Source organism: Tarenaya hassleriana, unplaced genomic scaffold, assembly GCF_000463585.1.
Source record: "Tarenaya hassleriana unplaced genomic scaffold, ASM46358v1 Cleome12, whole genome shotgun sequence".
Taxonomy (NCBI): domain Eukaryota; kingdom Viridiplantae; phylum Streptophyta; class Magnoliopsida; order Brassicales; family Cleomaceae; genus Tarenaya; species Tarenaya hassleriana.
The window spans coordinates 3203724-3226354 of record NW_010962392.1 but is presented as its reverse complement, the minus strand read 5'-3'; the positions used below and the strand labels follow the sequence as shown (position 1 = coordinate 3226354).

The 22631-nt window shown below is 36.4% G+C and overlaps 4 protein-coding genes across 5 annotated transcripts; 1 reads left to right on the top strand and 3 right to left on the bottom strand.

Moving 5' to 3' along the window:
* Positions 1-1189: 1189 nt before the first annotated feature.
* On the bottom strand, positions 1190-8054 carry LOC104806843 (putative transcription elongation factor SPT5 homolog 1). 2 transcript variants are annotated; one of them, XM_010531928.1, is made up of 22 exons: positions 7514-8054; positions 6704-6939; positions 6427-6573; positions 6137-6298; positions 5983-6066; positions 5725-5795; positions 5285-5642; positions 5021-5176; positions 4842-4939; positions 4715-4763; positions 4492-4644; positions 4264-4407; positions 4097-4190; positions 3730-3891; positions 3608-3653; positions 3428-3522; positions 3249-3327; positions 2973-3027; positions 2424-2529; positions 2199-2342; positions 1918-2015; positions 1190-1600 (listed from the first exon to the last, which is right to left on the bottom strand). In XM_010531928.1, the coding sequence occupies exons 1-22, from the start codon at positions 7842-7844 to the stop codon at positions 1355-1357; spliced, it is 3114 nt and encodes a 1037-aa protein (XP_010530230.1). In that variant the 5' UTR covers positions 7845-8054; the 3' UTR covers positions 1190-1354. The 2 variants fall into 2 exon arrangements, with proteins under 2 accessions (XP_010530230.1, XP_010530229.1); XM_010531927.1 differs by lacking the exons at positions 1190-1600; positions 1918-2015; positions 2199-2342; positions 2424-2529 and having other exon boundaries at positions 2928-3027; positions 3249-3333.
* A 2693-nt stretch (positions 8055-10747) lies between these two features.
* LOC104806842 (spermidine coumaroyl-CoA acyltransferase-like) lies at positions 10748-12727 on the top strand. The gene is made up of 3 exons (XM_010531926.2): positions 10748-11221; positions 11296-11547; positions 11933-12727. Exons 1-3 carry the CDS (start codon positions 10748-10750, stop codon positions 12602-12604), a joined length of 1398 nt encoding a protein of 465 aa, XP_010530228.1. The 3' UTR covers positions 12605-12727.
* Positions 12728-13581: 854 nt separating this feature from the next.
* LOC104807031 (probable indole-3-pyruvate monooxygenase YUCCA11) lies at positions 13582-15162 on the bottom strand. Its single transcript, XM_010532141.1, has 4 exons — positions 14545-15162; positions 14186-14419; positions 13828-13950; positions 13582-13716 (listed from the first exon to the last, which is right to left on the bottom strand). The coding sequence occupies exons 1-4, from the start codon at positions 15160-15162 to the stop codon at positions 13582-13584; spliced, it is 1110 nt and encodes a 369-aa protein (XP_010530443.1).
* Positions 15163-19292: 4130 nt separating this feature from the next.
* Positions 19293-20778, bottom strand: LOC104807030 (probable indole-3-pyruvate monooxygenase YUCCA11). Its single transcript, XM_010532140.1, has 4 exons — positions 20143-20778; positions 19779-20012; positions 19511-19633; positions 19293-19430 (listed from the first exon to the last, which is right to left on the bottom strand). The coding sequence occupies exons 1-4, from the start codon at positions 20776-20778 to the stop codon at positions 19293-19295; spliced, it is 1131 nt and encodes a 376-aa protein (XP_010530442.1).
* Positions 20779-22631: the final 1853 nt, after the last annotated feature.

The following is a 22631-nucleotide window of genomic DNA, read 5'->3' as shown; positions in this document are numbered from 1 at the left end:
TATTCTTCATTTCCCGAGTTGAGATATTAGTTTAATTAAAAAAAGCTGCGGATTTCAAGCGTTAATGTTTAAAATCATAATTGGTAAATTTAGTGCGAATGATACCATAAACCTTGTTTCATCATCATCATCATCATCATCATCATCATCATCATTGTCTTAATGACGATGATTTGAAACAAGGTGTATGATTTATCTTTCCTATAGAAGATACCCAACTAGAGTTTAAACATTTACTTAATTGGAATCCAAATCTTTTTTTTATTAAATCAATAATCATGATTACAAAACAAGGGAACACAAAACAAAAGCTGGAAGTGGTTTTGGAAAACCACTTTTCACCAAGTGGGCCATCCGAACTGGAGACACATTAACTGGACCGACGTTTTTCAGTTGTACCCAAAGCTGACACATAATATGGTATGTTTATTATTAATTACTATTATTGGATTCCAGAGTTCTTAGAAGCCAACTTGAATTTGGCTGGAATCTCTTACGGAATCATTTTTCAAATTAGAAAAACTGTTACATTGACATTATGAATATAAATAAAATAAGAAAACATGGACAAAACGATGTTCTGATAACGTACGATCTCCTGTTTTTTTTTTTCTATATTGGTAAGAAAAAATTGTATTTTATGACAAATAACCATTAAAAAATCATTTGCAATAGCAAAACCGAAGGCAGGTCATAGTGTTTTTACATTTTTATTGACTGTCCAAAATTACCTCTGAAAAATACAAATTGCAAAAGAAACTGTATAGTAACATTTAATTAAAATTGATGTTAGCCAGTGCCAGTCGGCACTATTACTATGTTTCTCTATTTTCTACTAAAGAATCTCTATTATTCTACGGATATTCCGTATGACAAGATTCCAACCTAAAAAAACACTAACGAATATTATATCATATAATCCTCAAAGTGAATATTCCTTTCAATAAAACACCACCCAACTTGAATGAAATACATAAAATTAATTTGGTTCCAAACAGAAATTGAGCCTTTTTCGTCTTCTACCCAGATTTTGGAAACATTTCAATCATATAGGATTTTAAATAAACACTATCAGGCAGTCTCAAAAAAGGTTAAACAAAGATACACACACACACTATATATACATATACACACACAATACCCCAAATCACCATTTTGCAAATTAACCTAAAAATATTTTTTTAGGTAATTAAAAAAAAACATGATTACCCAATGATATTACAAATACAAATGCACGGAAATGCAATGGATTCCCAAAATTTCTCTAAAAAACAACTAAGAAATTTGTATACAATTTATGTATATGGTCACATCATGGATTTCACTTCATAACTGAAAACGAACTAGACTGATCTCATGCTTGAGCTAATTTTGCTAATATAGCCAAATCCAGAATCTTAACGTCAAGGCTGTCATCTATCCTAACAATTCCGTCCGAACCGTCGATCCCAATTAGTTTACCTGTCGACCCGCGATACGGACCCCCGACGATCTTGACACGATCGTTCTTCCTCGGAGAAACTATCTCCAGTTCGCTCGGGAGGGCCGTTATAACGTCGCCTTCCCCACTTGACCCGAGAGCCACTTTACAAGAGCCGTCCTGACAAAGGTATCACAGAGGAGGAAGTCTAATGATTAAGAACATGTGTATGTATATATTCATCAGCTCGAGCAGCTTTATGGGATCTCCTCATGAACATGCCAATCAGGACAAGTTTCTCAACTCTCAAGTCTAATGTTAGAATATGAGTACATGTGTGTCGTGCTTCGTGTGTGAGAGTGACATTCCATCAAGGCAGATAGATGAACATGATTCCACTGTAATTTCATAGTGTCATGGATACAGTGTCTAAAAACTACGAGATTCTTTGCAGATGTAAGAAAGGAGACAGTAAATGAAAAACCAAAGAGACAAACCGGAAGAACATCTCGGATTATTCCCACATCACTATCTTCTCCAGCTTTGTGTACGTCGACCACAATATCAGTCATGAACCATGCTTCGGCATCTCCACCTGTAATTCTCACAGTAAGCTAAGAAAACCACCCCCCAAAATAATGCAAAATTCAGGTGTATGGAAAGCTTTGGTGGATGAAAAAGTAAAATCAAAGTTCTATAACTACAGGGAGACAAGTGCTGAGTGCAGGACCAAAGACCGACCAATATAATTCTGATAATAAAAACGAGAGGACCGTACTGATAACAGGGGACATGACATCGAGACCGGTTCCAGGAGTCATTGGTTGTCCTCCAGGAGTTCCAGGCAAGTACGATGCCGAGCTTGGTGTCATGGGTTGCGGTTGCCCAGGTGTAGATGGTAGGTAAGGACTTGGCGCATTTGCTGCAAGACAGACAGTGGAAAGATTTCGCTAAACAAGAAACAGCAAAACACTGGTCTGAAAGAGACAAATATGTGGAGTACCATAGGCCGAGCCGTTGTCCCTCGGTGTCCCAGCATCACTGTAACTACCGCCAGGTGTACTAGAGCAACAGTTTTCTGCAACACGAGTCATGCTCGCCCCTTTATACTGGCTTAAGAATTTCAAAAGCATGCATGTTATTGCCAACAGATTTATAAAATGAATCTTGGAGCATGAATGCTTACAGGGAGGCCTTTCATTTCTGGCTTGATATGAACATTCTCTTCATCCACTTTCTCGACCCATCCCTTCAAATTTTTTAGATCACCCCTGATGACAATAACTGCATCCCCCTTCATGAAATGCCCTTTCTTTCTGTTTGCAAATAAAGTTGACAGACTAGCAATGTTGCTCTCCCCATTTTCACTTGGTTTATTGAATTTTTCAAGCTCATCAAAACTTGGTGTAATATTCTGAGCAGTAATTGACTTCATCGAGACAGTTTTGTACAAGAAACCATCAGAGTGTCCGTGTCAAGAAAACAATTAAACGCAATCATGACAGCTATCCATGCATAGAATTCACCGGTAGGCCCATGGATGAAATCTTACCTGATACTGTGGGCTTGTTCCCCAAGAACCCGGATTCCCATCTTCCCAGTTATCCCTAATATAGTACCACCCAATTTGAGGAGATCAACGTTTTATTTCTTTTATTAGGAAAGAAACATTTAAGGAAACTCTTCATCAAAATGCATGCCATCACCAGAATGCTGAATATTAGTTGTTCCCTGGGCCTACTCGAATACTAGCCACAAGATCCAAAAAAGAACAAAGATGACAGGGGAAACTCATCAACAGTAAACAAATATGGAAAAAGCAATGTACCTAGGTGGACTCATAGGCGTGTAAGGGTTCCAAGCTCTATCACGCATGGGGGTTCTCATCCCATCATGGATAGGTGTAGCTGTTACTAAAGTATATTACAAAAGAGTGATATTTGAAAAAACAAGCAAGATAAGCAAAAATAAGAATCCCTAGACTATGCAAGAGCTAGGAAATCGAACCTCCAGGATCCCTCATTGGAGTCATATATGGATGAAGTGGAGTGCGAGAAGGATGCATAGGTGTTTCGCTTCCCATACCATACCGAGATGTGTCTCTGTACACAAGTCAAACAGTCTTATTGTTTTCTTTTTTGGTAATATATGGAAAAATCACCAATGAGGAAAAGATTTCGACATTACCTTGTTGGTGTCACAACCACATTATCTGAAATTGCATTCCGGTCAACTGCATATGCAAATACAGTTAGAATGCATCAAACACACACAAAAGATAGAGCAGAGAAGTTAAATACAGGCCTCACCTGTCACAATCCTCATCTGAGATTCAAGTTCCACACGTACCGATGGACCTTTGACTTCCACTACACGTCCCCTATATCCCTTGTGAGGACCCAGGCGAATTTTGACTGTAGTACCCACCAGGGCATCATGACCCCCTCTTCCTCCCCTATGTCTCCCTCCAGCTGCATTTGAAAAGACAGTTCAAAATTACAAGAACCTAACTTCATAGAACACATGCATTTCACAGGTGATAGACAAAAAGAGAATCAGTGCAAAATTAGACCAATGAACATCGGGACGAGCAGCTAAAAATAAAAATATCAACTGATATTAAACAATAGAAACATTTAGTGATAACAAAGATGATATCAGGAAATCTGAACATACAGTTATATCCCATGCCTCCACGTTGAAATCTCCTTGGAGATTGGGGTACTGGGGCTGGTGTCTTGAAAGTGCCAAACCTTGAGAAGGAATCACCCTAGAGTAATGAAACCGGTAAATCTATTGTCGCATAAAAACTAAACGATAACCAGACCACGAGAAAGGCTTACATTTCTATCAGCACCAGGGCGTGGTGCACCAACAACAACACATGATGTACACTTAGCGCAGATAAATCCAGCATGCTCAAGGTGATGTCGGTCATTTATAAATAAGACCCCTTTATAAATATGCATCACTGGACCTTGCTTTCCCTGTTAAACACAAATAAATCGGTATAAGACTAGCAAACAGGAATGTTAATTCACAAGTACAGCAACCAATAACAAATCCCTGACTTTGCTAGGACCCTCAATGACTCTGACAACATCTTTCACAGAGATGGTATTTTTGTAGCGGTCTTGCGCATCAGATTTCTTCTCAATTTTGCACTTGATTTCTCTGAGTTTGACAAGAGCAACCTCTGGTCTGTCTGGGACCCCTTTAAGAACCTTAAAGAGCAAAGAAAATTAGCACACATACCAAATCAACTGTTGCATACACAAAAAGATAGCAATTTACCTGAAAAGCTTCATTTTCCAGTCGTATGATTATTCCAAAGCTCAGGTTACTGCATCAAGTAATTAAAATTCTCATACATCTGTCAATGGAAAAAAAGTGAATTGACTAAAGGTGGGCCTCAACTTACTCCAGAAGGACAAGGTCATGGAGTTCATAGTCTCCAATTTTGGTAGCACCTGTTGTCACTTCTGAGCTCTCAACGACATGATCAGCAAATACACGTATCTGAAAACATAAACCTCATGTGAATTGTTCTCTTTTTCCAGTCAGTAAATTTGGTGACGAGAAAGACGAAATTCGGCTTACATCTTCTTTAGTTGTATCAGACAGAATGATAAGAACGTGCTGGTCAACTTTGATAACCATGCCGGTTGTTCCTTCATGGGTTCCAGAAACAACCTTCACATGATTTCCAGGTTCGAAGTATTTGCAAAGGTCTCTCTCGTTTAAAGCAACAGTTTTCTGCAACACGAGTCATGCTCGCCCCTTTATACTGGCTTAAGAATTTCAAAAGCATGCATGTTATTGCCAACAGATTTATAAAATGAATCTTGGAGCATGAATGCTTACAGGGAGGCCTTTCATTTCTGGCTTGATATGAACATTCTCTTCATCCACTTTCTCGACCCATCCCTTCAAATTTTTTAGATCACCCCTGATGACAATAACTGCATCCCCCTTCATGAAATGCCCTTTCTTTCTGTTTGCAAATAAAGTTGACAGACTAGCAATGTTGCTCTCCCCATTTTCACTTGGTTTATTGAATTTTTCAAGCTCATCAAAACTTGGTGTAATATTCTGAGCAGTAATTGACTTCATCGAGACAGTTTTGTACAAGAAACCATCTTTGAATTGCATGCCACCAATATTTTCGAAGTATTCACCAGTAATTGGATCTCTCCGGCGCTCAACAGGAATGTGCAATTCCCTAGAGGAATGACACAGAGAAAACCATCAGCACAAACTTCTTAACTCCTCAAAATTACTGAATGGTTTCAAGGAAGAAATACCTCGCCTCATCAATATTCATGAAGCGCGGAGGAGGAACAAAGGCTTTTTTCTTTACAACTTCTCTCCCTTCCTGCATATAGTAAAAAAAAAACACAAACAATTGAATAGTTAGACATCCAAAGCAATACTGAAGCTCTTACATATGCAAGAATGGTAGTTGTCATTTCTTGACATACAGTACTCTGGTCGGTAAGAGATATATTTAGAAAGCAGTAATAACACAATTTATCCTCCTTAACGATGGACAGATGCCATACCAACTTATTAGCTAGTGCCTGCATATCAACCCTCGGGATCAACTTGACTGTGACCCTCTGACGCACATTATCTACATCAACAACCTGTAAAGGAGCACCTCAGTGAGATTCAGGGATTTTTGTCGTATAAAGAACAGATGAAACTGAATCATACCTTAGCAAGATCCCCTTTATATGTTCCAATCTTCATTCTAACCCAGGTATCCCGAGATAAATCAATTGCTTTGCTTTCAACGGACAGAACATCTGCCATTTCTCTTATAGGAACAAGTAAAATCTTCTGACTATGAAAAATATTCCGCATTCCCTTGATGGCCTGAACCACAAGTGAAAGAACCAAAGTAGCATATCAAATTAGCTTTAAACTGGGACAAACACTCATGAAACACTGTGCTGAGCTCATAACATCAAAATATCATATGCAGGAGACAAAGTAGCAAATACCTCTTTCACGTGAGCTTCCTTATCTGCTTCAACATATATATAGTTTTTCAGATGATCAAGTGCAATAACAGACCTGATCTGCAAATCTGATCCTCTATCAATGAATTTTTGCATTAGACAAACAGCAACCTCCCTTTCACGGCCAATCTGACATTGGAAAATTCAAAATGAAGAGAATCAATGCTAAGGAATACAAGCCAACTTGATAAGAAATGTAATAAGAAGCAAAGAGCAACAAGACTTCCAATTTTCAAGCCTACACATGCAAACTACCCACCACACATTTCACCATCCACAATTTTGGATCCCGGACTGATGGCAAAAGTGCTTGCTGCTCAACATCTGTGGCCTCCTCATCATATTCCGCATGATGCCTAGAATACCTCTCCTGAATTCTCCTTTCAAGGTCTTCAACATCCTCTTCGTTTTCCTCACGAGAAAGAAACCTACGTTCATGAAGTCGTCTACCAACACCCTCATCAGGTATGTCGGCTCCACCATCCACTATGAAATCTGCAATTAAGACAATACATGATATAAATATTAGCAGTTGCGGGTAGCAAAGTCGAGTGATCTTATGTCTCGTTGAGAAATGTAGGAGCAGAAGGAGCTAAACACATAACCGAGTAAACTTTTGAAAGTAAAATGGGTATGCAACTAGATTGATGGATGGAGTAAAAGAGTAAAAGACTACTTGTCCATAACAAGTATTACTCCCTTATGCAATGCAAGGTTTTGAGCATGTCAAGAATTTGGAAAACAACACTGCTTTGAATCTTCAAAACACTTATGTGCAAAATAAACAATCTTGACAACAAAAAACACCTTGCCCAATAACATGATGATTGATTGCATCAGTTAGCCGACAGCCAGAAATCTCAACTATTTTACTTGGAGTAGCCTAATCACTTAAGCCCACCGTTAGTCCCTAAGTTCAAACTCAAACTGAAACAAGCCGAGCGATATCTTTGAGACTTTGAGTTCATATCTCATAGAAACACAAAAGCAGGACGGTCGAAGTTGGGTGAGGATCCAAAATTCCGAAATCAAAAGAACTCCGACAAAAGAAAGGTCAATTTCCCCTTACCGTCCTCTCCTTCTTCTTCTTCCTCTTCATCCTCCTCATCCACCTGAGCTTCCTCATCCAAAAATATGGAAGCCGAAGACTTCTTCTTCTTCTTATTTCCCCTTGCTCCACGACCTCCATAATCATCGTCTTCCTCATCCTCCTCCTCCTCTTCGGAATCCTCCTCCGCATAATCATCAATAAAATCCGATCTTCCCCTCTTCCGACTCGAACTCCCGCCACGGCCAACTATCTCCTCCTCCTCTTCATCGTCAAACTCTGCCGCAGCATCCTCTTCACCGTACTCCTCGTCAAGATCATCATCGTCGTCATCGCCTCTGCGCCGAGCCATGGTTATTGTTCACAGGACTAGGGTCCCGATTTGAAGAACCCCAATACCACAAATTTCAATGCCTCTATGCTCGGCCGCTACTCACTCTATCTCTTTCTCTGCAGAAGAACCCTAGAAATCTCAGGAATCGAAAGAGTGGAAAGGGTGGGTAAAATTTCCGAAGAGGCTTTCTGAAAACCAAAAGGAAACAAACGGCGGCGAGAACAGAGTTCTGATTTCATGGATCTCAAAAGCCAACCCATAAAACGATATCGTTTAAGTACATGAAATCGGGTCGGGTCGGGTGTTATCTTGGTGGGCCACTTAAATTGGGCTCCATCGAATCGGCCCGTAATACCCATCTCGTGGGTGCTTTCAACACAACCAGATTGATTAATAGCGAGAACGATTTATGAGGAAAATCTAATGGGAAACGTGACGAATTATTCAATCTCATTTAAAAGAAATATATTAAAAAATATATATAATTATATTAATTTAAGTTTTAGGCCAAATTAATACACATTTTAACCTAATCAATAGAAAGTAACCCTAATCCCGAGTTTGACATACAGACTATCGAGACTCTTGATATAGACCTAGCTCTGTTGGGGTTTTCTAACATCCCATTCATACGATTCATAATCCATGAGAGATTTTAATTAGAGATCTAAACCCTAAATAATGGTTGTTATTCAGCAATAAATTGCACCACCTTTCTTTTTATTGTAGAAGGATCTATTCGGTGCGTTGCGTACGAAATTTCAGAGAGAAAAAAAAAACAAAAAGATCTTTTTCCATATGAACAGATTATGGGGCCGACTGGTTGCACCGAACTATATATATATATATTGGTGATGATTTTGTTTAGTGTTATGATTTGATATTATTTTTTAGTATTATATTTTAATAAAAAAAATATAATAGTATAATTTTTAGGTTTAATAATGATTATTTTTAATAATTTTTATAATAAAATTATTTTTTTACTTGAAATAAATTAAATTGATAATATTTATATTTTAAATTTATTATTTAATTATTATAAATTTAGTAAATAATTTTTATAAAATGATACAAAAATTTTAATTAAAACTATTATAAAAAATTATTTTTAAATAATATTTTTTTTGACAATTTATATCAAAACGCAATCGCAACCGTAATGAACCATTCACTTCTAACTGCACCCACCCGCAATCGCTACCAACAACAACTTCTCAACCAGTCAATACTAATCATTTATAATCGCTATCAAACGTTTTGAAAATGCTGCCACCCGCAACCGCAACCGCTGCGGTACAACCAGTCGAACCCTAAGCCAGAGACATAATCCGAACTGAGGGTATCGTAGCAGTTGGATCACGTGATACGGACACGCACATACACAGACGTATATTTACCATTTTATAATATGTGATGCCATACCATATAAAAGTTGAGCGTTTTATGGTTCTACTATAGTGCAATTCTGTTGTTCCATATTTCCATTTTTTGTAAAAATCTTTTTGATTATATTATTTCACAAGCACGTTCTTGACGTGGATATGGACCGATATATATCATTAATATTAAGGGGTGGTGCCCACAACCACTAATATTATTCTCAAATATTTAAAATTGGTTTTTTAAATTAATGATAATTGATATCAATAACATATATCTAATAGAATTGCCCATTAATAATTTATATATATATATATATATATATATATATATATATATATATTTCAATTACCGATAATAATAATTTTTATATCTTTACGCTCCTCTATTAGATCTATATATTTTATTCTAACAATCTTTTTATATTTTATATTCCCCATTTAGCTATATTCGTCGTCCGTGGATCTATCATACTATTCGAGATCTCGTAAATTGGGTCTTATAGAAAATGTTATTCTGAGGCATTTTTATTTAATTTGATTGATTAGGGTGTAAGCTTCGACATCATTCAACCACCGCAATATTTTGGCACTCGCGGGAACCAAGTGTTGGTGAGTATCATCATTTGGGTCTTATATATTTCAAAACTTAGTATTATTTATTTATTTATTTATTTTAATGTATTTGTTTATATGTCACTCTTTTCATTGCTTAACCTCCGCAAGGCTCCGGTTCTCTCGGGTGACGTGCGCGTATCGAGTTTTGGTGAGTCTTGTTGTGATTTGGGTTTTTATATAAAAAAAAAAATCCCTAAGAAATTGTTATGTGATTTTATTTATATTTTTAACGTGACATATCGGAATGATCTTTGGCATCATCCACTAGAGGTTGGCATTCGGCTTTGTTTTAAAAAAGATGAAAAACCAGAAACACCGGAAAATCTTGTATTAAACCGGCCGGGTAAAAATCTAAATAGTGGATTTATTTTTTTAAAAAAAATCAAATTAATGGAATCGATTGTATATAAGAATAATAAAAATATATTCCATTTTTAAAATTTTTTATTTAAAAAAAATTGTAATCGGAATAAAATATAAATCGAATTTAAAACCGATAGAAAAGCCAAATGATTATAAGGTTTAGAAAGAAAACAAACAGAAAAATTTATCGAACGGAATCACCATATCCGAAATGTCCATGCAGAAGACTCGCCCCTTGAATGCGTCTAGACATTAACTTTATGGCTTCATTAAAAAAAGCCCTAAAAAGACAGGGAAATTCTACATGGAGGGAAAACGATTTATTAATAAATGCTAAAGTATAAATCATCTACCATTTGCATATTAGGAGAAAACATAAGACACTAATTATCTTGTATTTGGACTGCATGTATTTTACTATACAGACTCTTCTCTTACAATACAACAGCGTACGAGGTACGTCTTTACGTGTCCAAACTGTTACTTTCTTTAGTATGTTCGGTTATAAAATGGCTTCAAGACAATCACTTGTCAGTCTTGAAACAAAGAGAGAGGAACATGGCGAACCAAATAAGCGTATGCCCTCTTATGGTCGGGAAGAGAACGACCGAGTTCATCAAACCCTCGAACCAACCGCATTACGAAACTCTCTCCCTCTCCACATTAGATAACGACCCTCGCAACGAAATTATGTACTGTACCATTTACGTTTACGACGCCGAGAGAAACGCGGCTAGAATCCATCATCATGATGACCACCCTGAATCCCTTCTTAAGGATGCTTTGTCGAATCTACTCGTCCACTACTACCCACTCTCGGGCAAGTTGAACAGGCGAAAACGCGACGGGAAACTTCAGCTCAGATGTAACGGCGCTGAGGGCGTGCCCTTTACCGTCGCTACGTCAAATCTCGACCTCTCTTCTCTCGGCTACCTAGAGAACGTCGGTTTCGATACCGCGTCTTTGCTCTTGCCCCAAATCGATGATGAGAACTATGATAGGGAGATTGGTTACTACCCTTTGGCTTTGCAGGTAACCAAAATGATTTTTTTTTCTAATGACAAAGTGTATTGGATTGACTAACTCTTAGGTATGGAGTTATATAGATAACCAAATTCCCGTGCGGAGGATTCACAATTGGGACAGCACTGACGCATGCGGTGTGCGATGGATTTGGGGTGGCTCGTTTCATCAGTAGCTTGATGGAGTTGGCGGCCGGAAAGAGTGAGCCGACAGTGGTGCCGACATGGGAGAGAGACCTGCTCGTCGGTATTCCAGATGACCGACCAGTGGAAATCCCCGGAGCCGACAAAGCTTGTCGTTTAGCTGTTTCTCATTATATGCCAACTAAAGACATGGTTTGTGTGCATAGTTTTACTTCCTCCCTACACAACATTTACGTCCATTTCTACTAACTGTCCAACGTTATTTGCTTACAATTTCCAAATACACCATGAGTTTGTGTTCAGTTTCCAAAATAAACCATAAATTTGTTGGATAATTATACACCATTTAATACAACCTCATAATTAATGTATTCGTATAATTAGAAACTTCAACGCATATTTATTGCCCATGAATTCAGATATTTATTTTAATACAAGTTCATGGTCTAGTCTTGTGATATTTCACCATTTATATGAATAAGCAAAATACAAATCCGTGATTTATTTGGACACTTATTTTTATATATGTCACCTAGATATTTCATATTTCGGGTGTCCCCATTTTTTTTAATAACAGATCAGTGAAGCGGTAAATGTAAAACCTGAAGACATAAAGAGGTTGAAAGAAGATTTACTGAGAGAATCTGACTTTTCGGGTCAGATTCTGACAACTTTCGAAGTCCTAGGAGCTTACATTTGGAGGTCAAGAATTCGTGCCCTAAAGCTAAACCCCGATGGAATCGTTGTCCTCGGCTTAGCTGTGGCAATAAGACGTGCCGTGGATCCGCCATTGCCTGATGGGTACTACGGTAACGCATGCATGGACATGCACGTCGAGTTAACAGCAAGAGAGGTGGACGAAACACCAATCTCCGAGATCGTAAAACTTGTAAAGGAAGCAAAGATCAAAGCCCATGACAAGGAGTACATCGCCGAGCAGTTACGCAACACGGAGAAGCTTACTCGGATGGGCGAGCAGTTCGAAGGAAGACGTGACGGGCTGTTCTTCTTGACGGACTGGAGGAACATAGGCTGGTTCGGATCGATGGATTTCGGATGGGGAGAGCCGGTGAATCTGTTGCCGGTCGTGCCTCCGGACAGAGCCGCGGATCTCGGCATGCTTCTCGGACCGTGCAAGTTAGATCAGAAGATGGTCGGGGGAGTTAAGGTGGTAATGACACTGCCGAGAGATGCAATGCCCAAGTTCAAGGAAGAGATGGAGGCTCTGGACAAAATCGGAGAGACTTAGTTTAATTGGTTTCACCTTGATATCCGATTTTTAAAAAATGTGATCGGTTCGAATTTTCACGTAGTTGATGGGGATCATATTCATGTAATCGCTCTATGTGTTGTGTTCTGTATGGAATATGTGTTTCCCTATATTATTCATCAAGGGTTTTAACAATTTTATTTAAAATCTTATAAACTTTTATATTGAGAAATAGGAAGATTTTCAGTTCTTATAGAGTTTAGTTATTAGTGCATTTTCTATTTAAATTGGATTTATATATTCTTATCATCTAGGATAGAAATGAGAGAGTTCGAAAACTACGTTGTATATTTAAATTCATTAGATTATCAATAATACAACAATTCTTTATTATGTAAAATCTTGACATAATATTTTAGTCTCGTTACGTTATATAGGTTTAAAGTTTTGTTAGCTTTAGCAAAAGAATGATGATTGAAGACGGAGATGATGATGATGAAGATGGTGATACACCGTATCCATCACCGATATGGTTTTGAAGGTTTTAGACTTTTTTTAAAAAAAAGTTAGTTATTTAGTTTTGTTTTTTTGGTTTTTAATTTCTTTTAGTTTTGATTTGTTTTCTCTCATGACTTTCCTTTTGATAAAAAATCTTGACATGGTATGAGATTGGTTTTACTTAAACAAATGGGGGCAATTTTAAAGGGTCCGCGTATATATATATATATATATATATATATACTATTTAGAAAAAAAATGTTATATATATCAATATTTGCAGAATAAAACTTTATTTTATTCATTCAACTAAATAACACACATATACTAAATTTAATCCCCCTAAAAACGACAAACTAATCATATTAGGACATTAACACTAATCCAACCAGGAATATAATTACATGATAGATAACTTTTCATAAATTCCATTATATTACCCTTTATTAATTTAATAATATAACTGTACATATATGACATTAAAAAACACGGTATTCCACTTTTGAGTCCCACCTTGGTTAATTAAGGCATAAATTGATATCATTTGCTATGTTTACTGCATCTTTTGAGATTCCGAACAATCCATTCCTCCCGAATCCAGCAAAATAAATTCCATTCTCTTTAAATTGAGTCGGAAACAAATATTCTGAGCCCTGAACAAATAAAAAAAAAATAGAGATAAGGTATAAAGACAAAATATTATTGTGCTATATATATATATATATATATATATATAAGTGGTAAAAAAACTAAATTAAAAATACCTTTAGCCAATCTTGAAATGTTCTTCTATAGCCCGTAGCAAATATGAGAGCATCGAAACGATACGCTCTACCATCTGTAAACACGACGTCGTTTCCCTTGATGCTCGAGATGGCCGGGAAAACCTGTATTTAATATACACATTTTAATAAGGCTATTACATTGGTTAAAATAAATTTTATGTTATGTTATTATAACTTGTTCACAAAATAAACAATCAAAACTGAATTTCCAATCTACATCTATCTATAGTTATTTCATCATTACAGTCTTTGTATACATCATGGGATATGGATATATGCATGTATAATGTGTTTGTGTATAGCCCGATTTTTATAATATATGTATATACGTAAACACCTTGATGTCTCCTGTACGGATCTTGGGCATGGCTCCGACATCAATGGTCGGGGATCTTCCCTTTGTCACTTTGAGATGAAACGGTCCGGCGGTCGGCCGTGGCACACCGTATCGGGAAGTGTCTCCGAACCACAAATTGCATAGCCACAAAATTATCGTGTCGACCATCTTCAATGGAAGAAAGCTCAGCAGCATCATCCCCAAGAACACGATATACTTGTTCACTATATGCACCTGCATATATATATATATCATCGTCCCAAATAATAATTTTGAAATACAGATGAACATTACATTTGCATAAAAACGTTCCAAGACCGTGGGAAAATACGACGTCAAGAGAGGTGCAATATCGCTACCGTGCCACGACAAACGATGGAAGTTTTTGCACCATAGTTGGAGAGATCGTAAGCGATTTCGAGGCCGGAGTTGCCAACGCCGACGACGAGGACATTTTCACCGTTGAACTCTTTGCCATTCTTGTACATAGACGAGTGAATGCACTTCCCTTTGAACCCATCTAAACCATCCACCTTTGGGATGAATCCGTCGGCGTTTTCCCCTGTGGCAACTACTAGAAACCTTCCGGTATAGATCTCGTGCTCACCCGAGGCTCGGTTCATCACCCGCACGAACCACCTCTGGGCACGGGGATTGAACTCTGCAGACTCAACGTTCCTTTCGCACAAGGGTTTGATCCCAAAATGAGAAACGTAACGTTCGAGGTAGCGAACGAAATCGGATTTGGGCATGAATGTGGGTGTGCCTTTAGGGTAAGCCATGTGAGGAAGCTCACAAAATTGTTTCGCGAGGTGAAGCTTTAGCCGGTCATACGATCTTCTCCTCCAAAGAGAGGCATAGCAATCCTCTCTTTCGAGAAGAAGGTTTCTGATTCCGGCCTTGTTAAGACAGGCCGCTACGGCCAATCCCGCCGGTCCGGCGCCGACAATGAGCACTTCAGTCTCAAATTGATTCATGTTGAAAATATTGTATTTGTTTTTTTAGAGTATCTTGTGAATCCTGATGCATGTTAGTGATGAGTTTATATACAGATATAAATTTTTCATATATTTTTAAAATGGTTGTAAAAATATCTTTTTTTGGTAAAAATTATAAAAATATCTTAAAATGGTTTTAAAGGGAATTATATCAAAAATACCCTCCATTTACTATTTTTACTTCAAAGCATACCCTTCTTCAACGGTAACTATGTGACCCATGTGACAAGAAATTTAATCTTGGTCACATTGGTCATAACATTGAATTTATAAATTTTTTATCAAATGATTAGTGATATATATATAAGATATGAACATAATGAATGAGTATGATCATCATAAATTTAACGTTATGGCCAAAATGACCAAGATTAAATTTTTGATCACATGGATCACAGGGTCACTGGAGAATAATATGTCTTGAAGTCAAAATAGTAAAGTAAGGATATTTTTGATAATGACTCTTTTAAAGAAACATGAAGAATATCTTGAAATGGTTGTAAGAATTATAATACTATACTTTGACAAAAGAATTATAATACTATATAGGAAATATGTATCATATGAAATTCTATTACGGAAAAAAATGTTCTCTCCATAAACTCGAGATAGATTCTTCGGCATTAGATACAGTATTAGGTAAGAAAACGAAGATAATATTCTTCCCCACAGAAAAAGGAAAACAAAAAAGTAGATAAGTATCTTTTATAGGTGGACACATGGCGTCTGTTGAAGTTAGGTTCTAATCATCTACTAAGATAAAATAGGTAAATATTTTCTTGCGAACATTATTCAAAATCATTCTAGATTCGGGATTTATTGTCATTTTATCTCCCTCATGTCTATCTTTTTATGAGCGAAATATTATTCATTTACTTTTATAATTCATATAATTGGTATAATCACTTTTTCAGTCGTATGGATCGAGACAATCAATTTTATAATCGCATATTTTTTTATATTTCACCTATTTAATAACAAAAAAATCGAAAAATTCAAGCGAAACCTAGAAACATGGACGACAATTGATATGACCGATTTTCACAAACTCTGGCTCCATATGGGCTGCTTGGCTACGCCAAAATGTATTTCGTAAAAGTGGGTTATGGGAGACAATGTCATCGCTCTTTTATCTTATAGCTTGCGCAAACTCATTTGTAATCAAGTTTGAGATTGGAATTGGAGAATGGAGATGGTAGAACCACATTGTTCATGAGTCTAGGTTCCGTTGATTGGGCCAATGGGACCATGTCTTCTAAGATTGCGAAAGAGCTGTATAGACCGAGAGGCAGCAATTGATACAGATCGGACATTACAAGTTGCGCGCTCAAAGGAAATCCAACGAGTCCATGTTGATTTTATTGGTTGTGATGCTCTAGGATAACCCGAGATATGATATTTGTATTATTTGTTGATTCATTTATATGAATGATTATTTTCCTTCTATATAATCTGCATATTTATTATACATCCATATCATTGAGTCATTGTAGTGTGATTCTGAATTCTTTGGTTGGTTGTCATTGTGGAAACGATGATAAATTAATATCACCATAACGTATGATTGATAATCATAGAGATGATCGTGCGCATTGGAAGCGAATGACAATCATGGGTACTCACTTGAAACGAGTGATTGGATAATCCGCATGAGATTGTCAAATGTTTGAGCGAGGACTTGAATCTCATGTAGAGATTCGTTTTTGGATACTCATATCTGAGATATCTACAGTATCGAAAATGAGGAAAAACGTATCTTGACTGCGTCAAACATCGTCTTTAATCGGATGAACTATAACGACGTTACTCAGATACGTTTACAAGTCTTGTGGAGATTATAAACAATCAATACATGATTTATCACCTCCTTAATAGGAGAGGTATCGTTGACCTCCTCATACAAATTAGACTGTGAAAATGCATGATCGTACTATAGATAAATAATTCATGTCTTGTCAGTCAATTATCAGACGAGAAAACGATTGAACGTGAATGGTGGCGCATTCCATACCCAATTCAAGATATGATATCGTGAGACAAATGATTAGAACTTGAACTGTTATCACCTTGGCTAAATCATCTATAGCTTAATTTAACGTGCGTATTCATGACATCTTGTTAGAAGATAACCATAACTTGTAACTTAAAAATGATTTTCGAGTCTACTACCACTGCCAATGTGCATATAGGATCACATAACAATATAGACTTATATCTGAAGAATCAGAAAGATGGAATTGAATTTGACTGAATAACATGTTGTCAAATCGAATTATCACGTTCAAGAAGAATGTGTTCTTAGGGGACTAGTTCGGATCAGACGAGATCGAGATCTATCCGTACCATGTTTTACATACATGACGAGCGAGAAATGGTCCAGACTATTTCCAGTCCGTCCAAACCAAGTCCAATCCATTCAAATTAGATCCGGACTGTTCCACTCCCGAATCAAGTCCAATCCGGATCGAACCACCTTTAAGAAAAAATTTTATTTTTCGAATTTTAGAATTTTGGAAGTCTTTTAAGTTTGGAAACGTTGTTTACAGAGATGGATATATGTAGAAGAGTTGTGATTTCAACTCTAAGTGATTTGATATAGGCCTCAGATCAATATATTTGAAGTTTCTTCGGATTCAAGGTAAATATTCGATTCACCGGTGACACGTAGGGTCATCGGGCTTTGTTCTCGTGGTTTCAATTATGATTTGTATTTTCTTCAGCTACGTGAAATCTAAGAACCATCACTAGCACGTTTGATAAAACTGTACGCTCGAAAATTCATAACAAACCCAACAGCTTTAACGTAGCTGGATTTACCAAGGGATAGCAAAGGCCCAGACATAGTAATGTAATGACATGACATGGACAAATTCAAACCACATTCTCAACATAACAAACCGGGAGCCAAATCAGAAGCTCAAAGGCTCGAATATCCTAGGATGTAGTAGTCTGGTTTCATTTCTATATACCCCATTCAGTTTTTGTTTATATAGTGGCAAACATTGCACAATCGCCTTCGGACTAAAGACAGACTCAGCAAACGGGATCTCTCCAAACTGATGTAAAGTGTCCCATGTGTTCTTTAGCACCAGAAACACACGTGCATTTCTTCCTAGATTATCTCATGATAGATTCATGGACATTAGATAATATTTTACATAAAATCATGAAGGTAATTGCCTTTTAGAAAAAAGATAAGTATCTTCATATTTGGGTTTTTGTTAGTCCATGATGAAAATATGTAATTTTTTCCCCTGCTAAAATTACACACAGTCTTTATGGTTTTTGGGATTTATTGTTTTTCACTTTTTTCATATTTATTGTATTTATATCCAAGTAAAAATATTTTCTATATCCACCATTAACTTCAATTAGGGGTGGCCAATTCGGGTTTCGGTTCGGGTTCGGTTCGGTTATATTCGGGTTCGGTTATTTCGGTTATAGAAAAACTATAACCATTCGGTTTTTATATAAATTTCGGTTCAGTTCGGTTCGGTTATTTTTCGGTTCGGGTTTGGTTCGGTTTTGGTAAAAAAGTTCAATATTTCAAAGAAATTGTCGGTTATTCTCTCGGTTTTTTCGGTTATTTTTTATTCGGTTCGGTTCGGTTTCGGTTTCGGTTTTTCGGGTTTAAGGAAATCATAACCGTTCGGTTTTGATGTCGGATTCGATTCGGGTATGGTTATGTCTTATTCGGTTCGGTTCGGTTCGGTTATTCGGTTAATAACCGAAATGGCCACCCCTAACTTCAATTATTGTAATTTTTGAATACTAGTAAATTCAACTTCGGATATGCATGGTTTATGTAAATTAATACAGTAACTAAAATATATAATTGTTGGATTAAAAACGTTTTGTCCGGAAATTCACTATGTGATAGACTATAAGCCTTTGAATTTAATGATTTTGAGTACTCATCCATCTCATTTAGAATATGACTGGATTATTTAGTAATTTAATAATGCAATTTATAGAAAGCATTAAAGTCCTTGGAATTATACTTTCAATATAAAGATTCATACACAGAGCTTTCAATTTTTTTTTTTTTTACTTAGGAAAGCTCCTATTAATGGAGGTTGACATTATTTTTTTCTACATCTTTGGTATATCTAATTTTTAATTAAGACCGAAATATCAGCTGCAATATTTTTTGCATCCTTTGAGATTCCGAACAATCCATTCCTCCCGAATCCAGCAAAGTAAATTCCATTCTCTTTAAACTGAGTCGGAAACAAGTCTTCTGAGCCCTGAATTCATTAAAAAAAAAAGATAAGATAAAAATGAAATAATTAATATATAAAAAATCGTAAAGTTAAAAAAAAAATACCTTTAGCCAATCTTTAAATGTTCTTCTATAGCCCGTGGCAAATATGAGAGCATCGAAACGACAAACCCTTCCATCTGTGAACACGACATCGTCGTTTCTAATGCTCGAGATCGCCGGGAAGACCTGTATTTTATCATACACGTTTAAATTATGTTATTCAATCTTCGTATATATTATGGAACAATATAAAATGAGAATATATGTATGTATGTGTGTGTATAACGTCCGTATGCTGTATCGCCTGATTTTTAAGAACATATATTTATACCTTGATGTGTCCGGTATGAATCTTGGGCATGGCCCCGACATCAATGGTTGGGGATCTTCCCTTTGTCACTTTGAGATGAAACGGTCCGGCGGTCGGCCGTGGCATACCGTACCGGGAAGTGTCTCCGAACCAGAAATTGCATAGCCACAAAACTATTATATCGACCATATTCAATGGCAAAAAGCTCAACAGCATCATCCCCAAGAACACGATATACTTGTTCACTATATGCACCTGCAATTGTATATATAAATGTATCATCATCCCGAATATTAATTTTGAAACACAAATGGACATTACATTTGCATAAAAACGTTCCAAGACCGTGGGAAAATACGACGTCAAGATGGTGCGGTATCGCTACCTTGCCACGACAAACGATGGAAGTTTTTGCACCATAGTTGGAGAGATCGTAAGCGATTTCGAGGCCGGAATTGCCAACACCGACGACAAGGACATTTTCACCGTTGAACTCTTTGCCATTCTTGTACATAGATGAGTGAATGCACTTCCCTTTGAACCCATCTAAACCATCCACCTTTGGGATGAATCCGTCGGCGTTTTCCCCGGTGGCAACCACAAGAAACCTTCCCGTGTAGATCTCGTGCTCACCCGAGGCTCGGTTCATCACCCGCATGAGCCACCTCCGGGCACGGGGATCCCTCTGGGCACGGGGATTGAACTCTGCAGACTCAACGTTCCTTTCGCACAAGGGTTTGATCCCAAAATGAGAAACGTAACGTTCGAGGTAGCGAACGAAATCGGATTTGGGCATGAATGTGGGTGTGTCTTTAGGGTATGACATGTGAGGAAGCTCACAAAATTGTTTCGCGAGGTGAAGCTTTAGCCGGTCATACGATCTTCTCCTCCAAAGAGAGGCATAGCAATCCTCTCTTTCGAGAAGAAGGTTTCTGATTCCGGCTTTGTTAAGACAGGCGGCGACGGCCAATCCCGCTGGTCCGGCGCCGACAATGAGCACTTGAGTCTCAATTTGCTTCATGTTGAAAATATGGTATTTGTTTTTTTGGTTTTTGTTTTGGATTTTTAGAAAATCTTATGAACTCACGATCTATGATGTATGCTGATGATGGATTTATATACTGAATTACCCATTCACAGATAAGTACTAGTTTATAAGGAAATGTGAAAAAAAAAAATAACTAAAAAAGATTGCAAAGACTAACAAGAACTTAATAGGAATGATTTATTACATGAACACTTTTCAGATAATTCTCAATTTTTAAGGAAATGTGAAAATAACTAAAAAAAAGGAGAAATCATTTATTGTATGTACTTTTATGGTAGAAATATTCTCTTAATTTTGACTCAAGATAGATTTTGGATATATTAGATAATGTTTTAGATATATATAACCGAAGATATATATCTTTAAAAAAAATATAAACGTATAGGTGGACACTTGGCGCTGTTATTACCCACAACCCTAAAATTTCTATTTAGTTCATGAAATATAACAGGTAAATAATTTTCTTTTTAATGTTATAGATGGTTTTTCTAGTTTTTGAGATTTATTATCGTTTTATATCCCTCATATTTATCTTTTTACATTATAAATAGAAATATTAATAATTATTTTTTTGACACCTCACCCAATTTGTGTGGCCATAAACTGTCCCGATTTAAGGTACTTTGTAAAATAGTTTTTAATATTTTTCAAATATAATTTTCATTTTGAATTTCAAAACGAGAGTAAATATTTCAGAGTTTATATATTTATCTCATATATTTTCATAATTTCATGATTTTATATGGGTTTTTCCCGGCCCTTTCATTTATAATCATGTTAATTGATATAATTATTTTTCTAGAGATATGGATTGAGACAATAAATTTTAGGGTTATATGATGATCAGTGGAGACCTCTATGAGTTTATTCAATATTCTCATCTCATTTTCTTTTGTGATTACGTATAACTGCAAGATTGATTATTATATAGGATGAAATTGTACTATTGCAAAGTTGGCAGGACTAAAAAAATAATAGAAAGAATATTTTTTTAAAATTATATATTAAAATCAATTTGTTAAAAAGAAAAGATTTCTTTTAGTTCTCCCCTTTTTTGGCGAAAGTATCAAGTTACTGTTTGCTGATTATTAATTTTTATAATCTATGATAAATTAAATAATAGGTGAATTCCCAAAAATACAAACTTTTAAAGGGTGATTATTAAATCTGACAATTTGGTTTTTGAAAATTGTAAATCAGAGGAATGATTAAAATAAAAATGCATCTCAGAAAACAAAAATTATTCATATGATCACATATTAAAAAAATTTATTCATTATTTAACATACAGCTTAATCATTTGTACATTAAATTTTCAACAGCCAAGTCCCCCCCAAAAAAAAAACTTTCAAACCTTGTTTAAAGTTAAATAGATCACATTTGATTGATGCAAAAAAAGAATTCATGCCCACATTCTACCGGATATTATATACCAAGATTTGGAAAATGATAAAGTAATTTAGACTCTTAGAAATGATATACTGATGTGAATAATATATATACTATGTTTGCTCAATAATAAGACCTAGTTTAGTATTTTATATGCGTGCAAACCTTGAACGTGTACATACTATGCAATGCACCTGCAATTGTGTGGTCGATCAATATAGGACCTTCTCCACCAAAGAGAGGCATAGCAACCCTCTCTTTCGAGAAGAATGTTCCGGTTAAGCCAACTTCCGGTTCGTTTTAATCAAAGTTATGAACTTACGAAGATCCAACGGTCAGAAACAGTCCATCAAGGACATGAATTCTGTACATCCGACCGTGGCTGATTATTCCTCTGTCTGTGGTCGATTGATCCGGGAAGCCGGTGAAATGTAGAG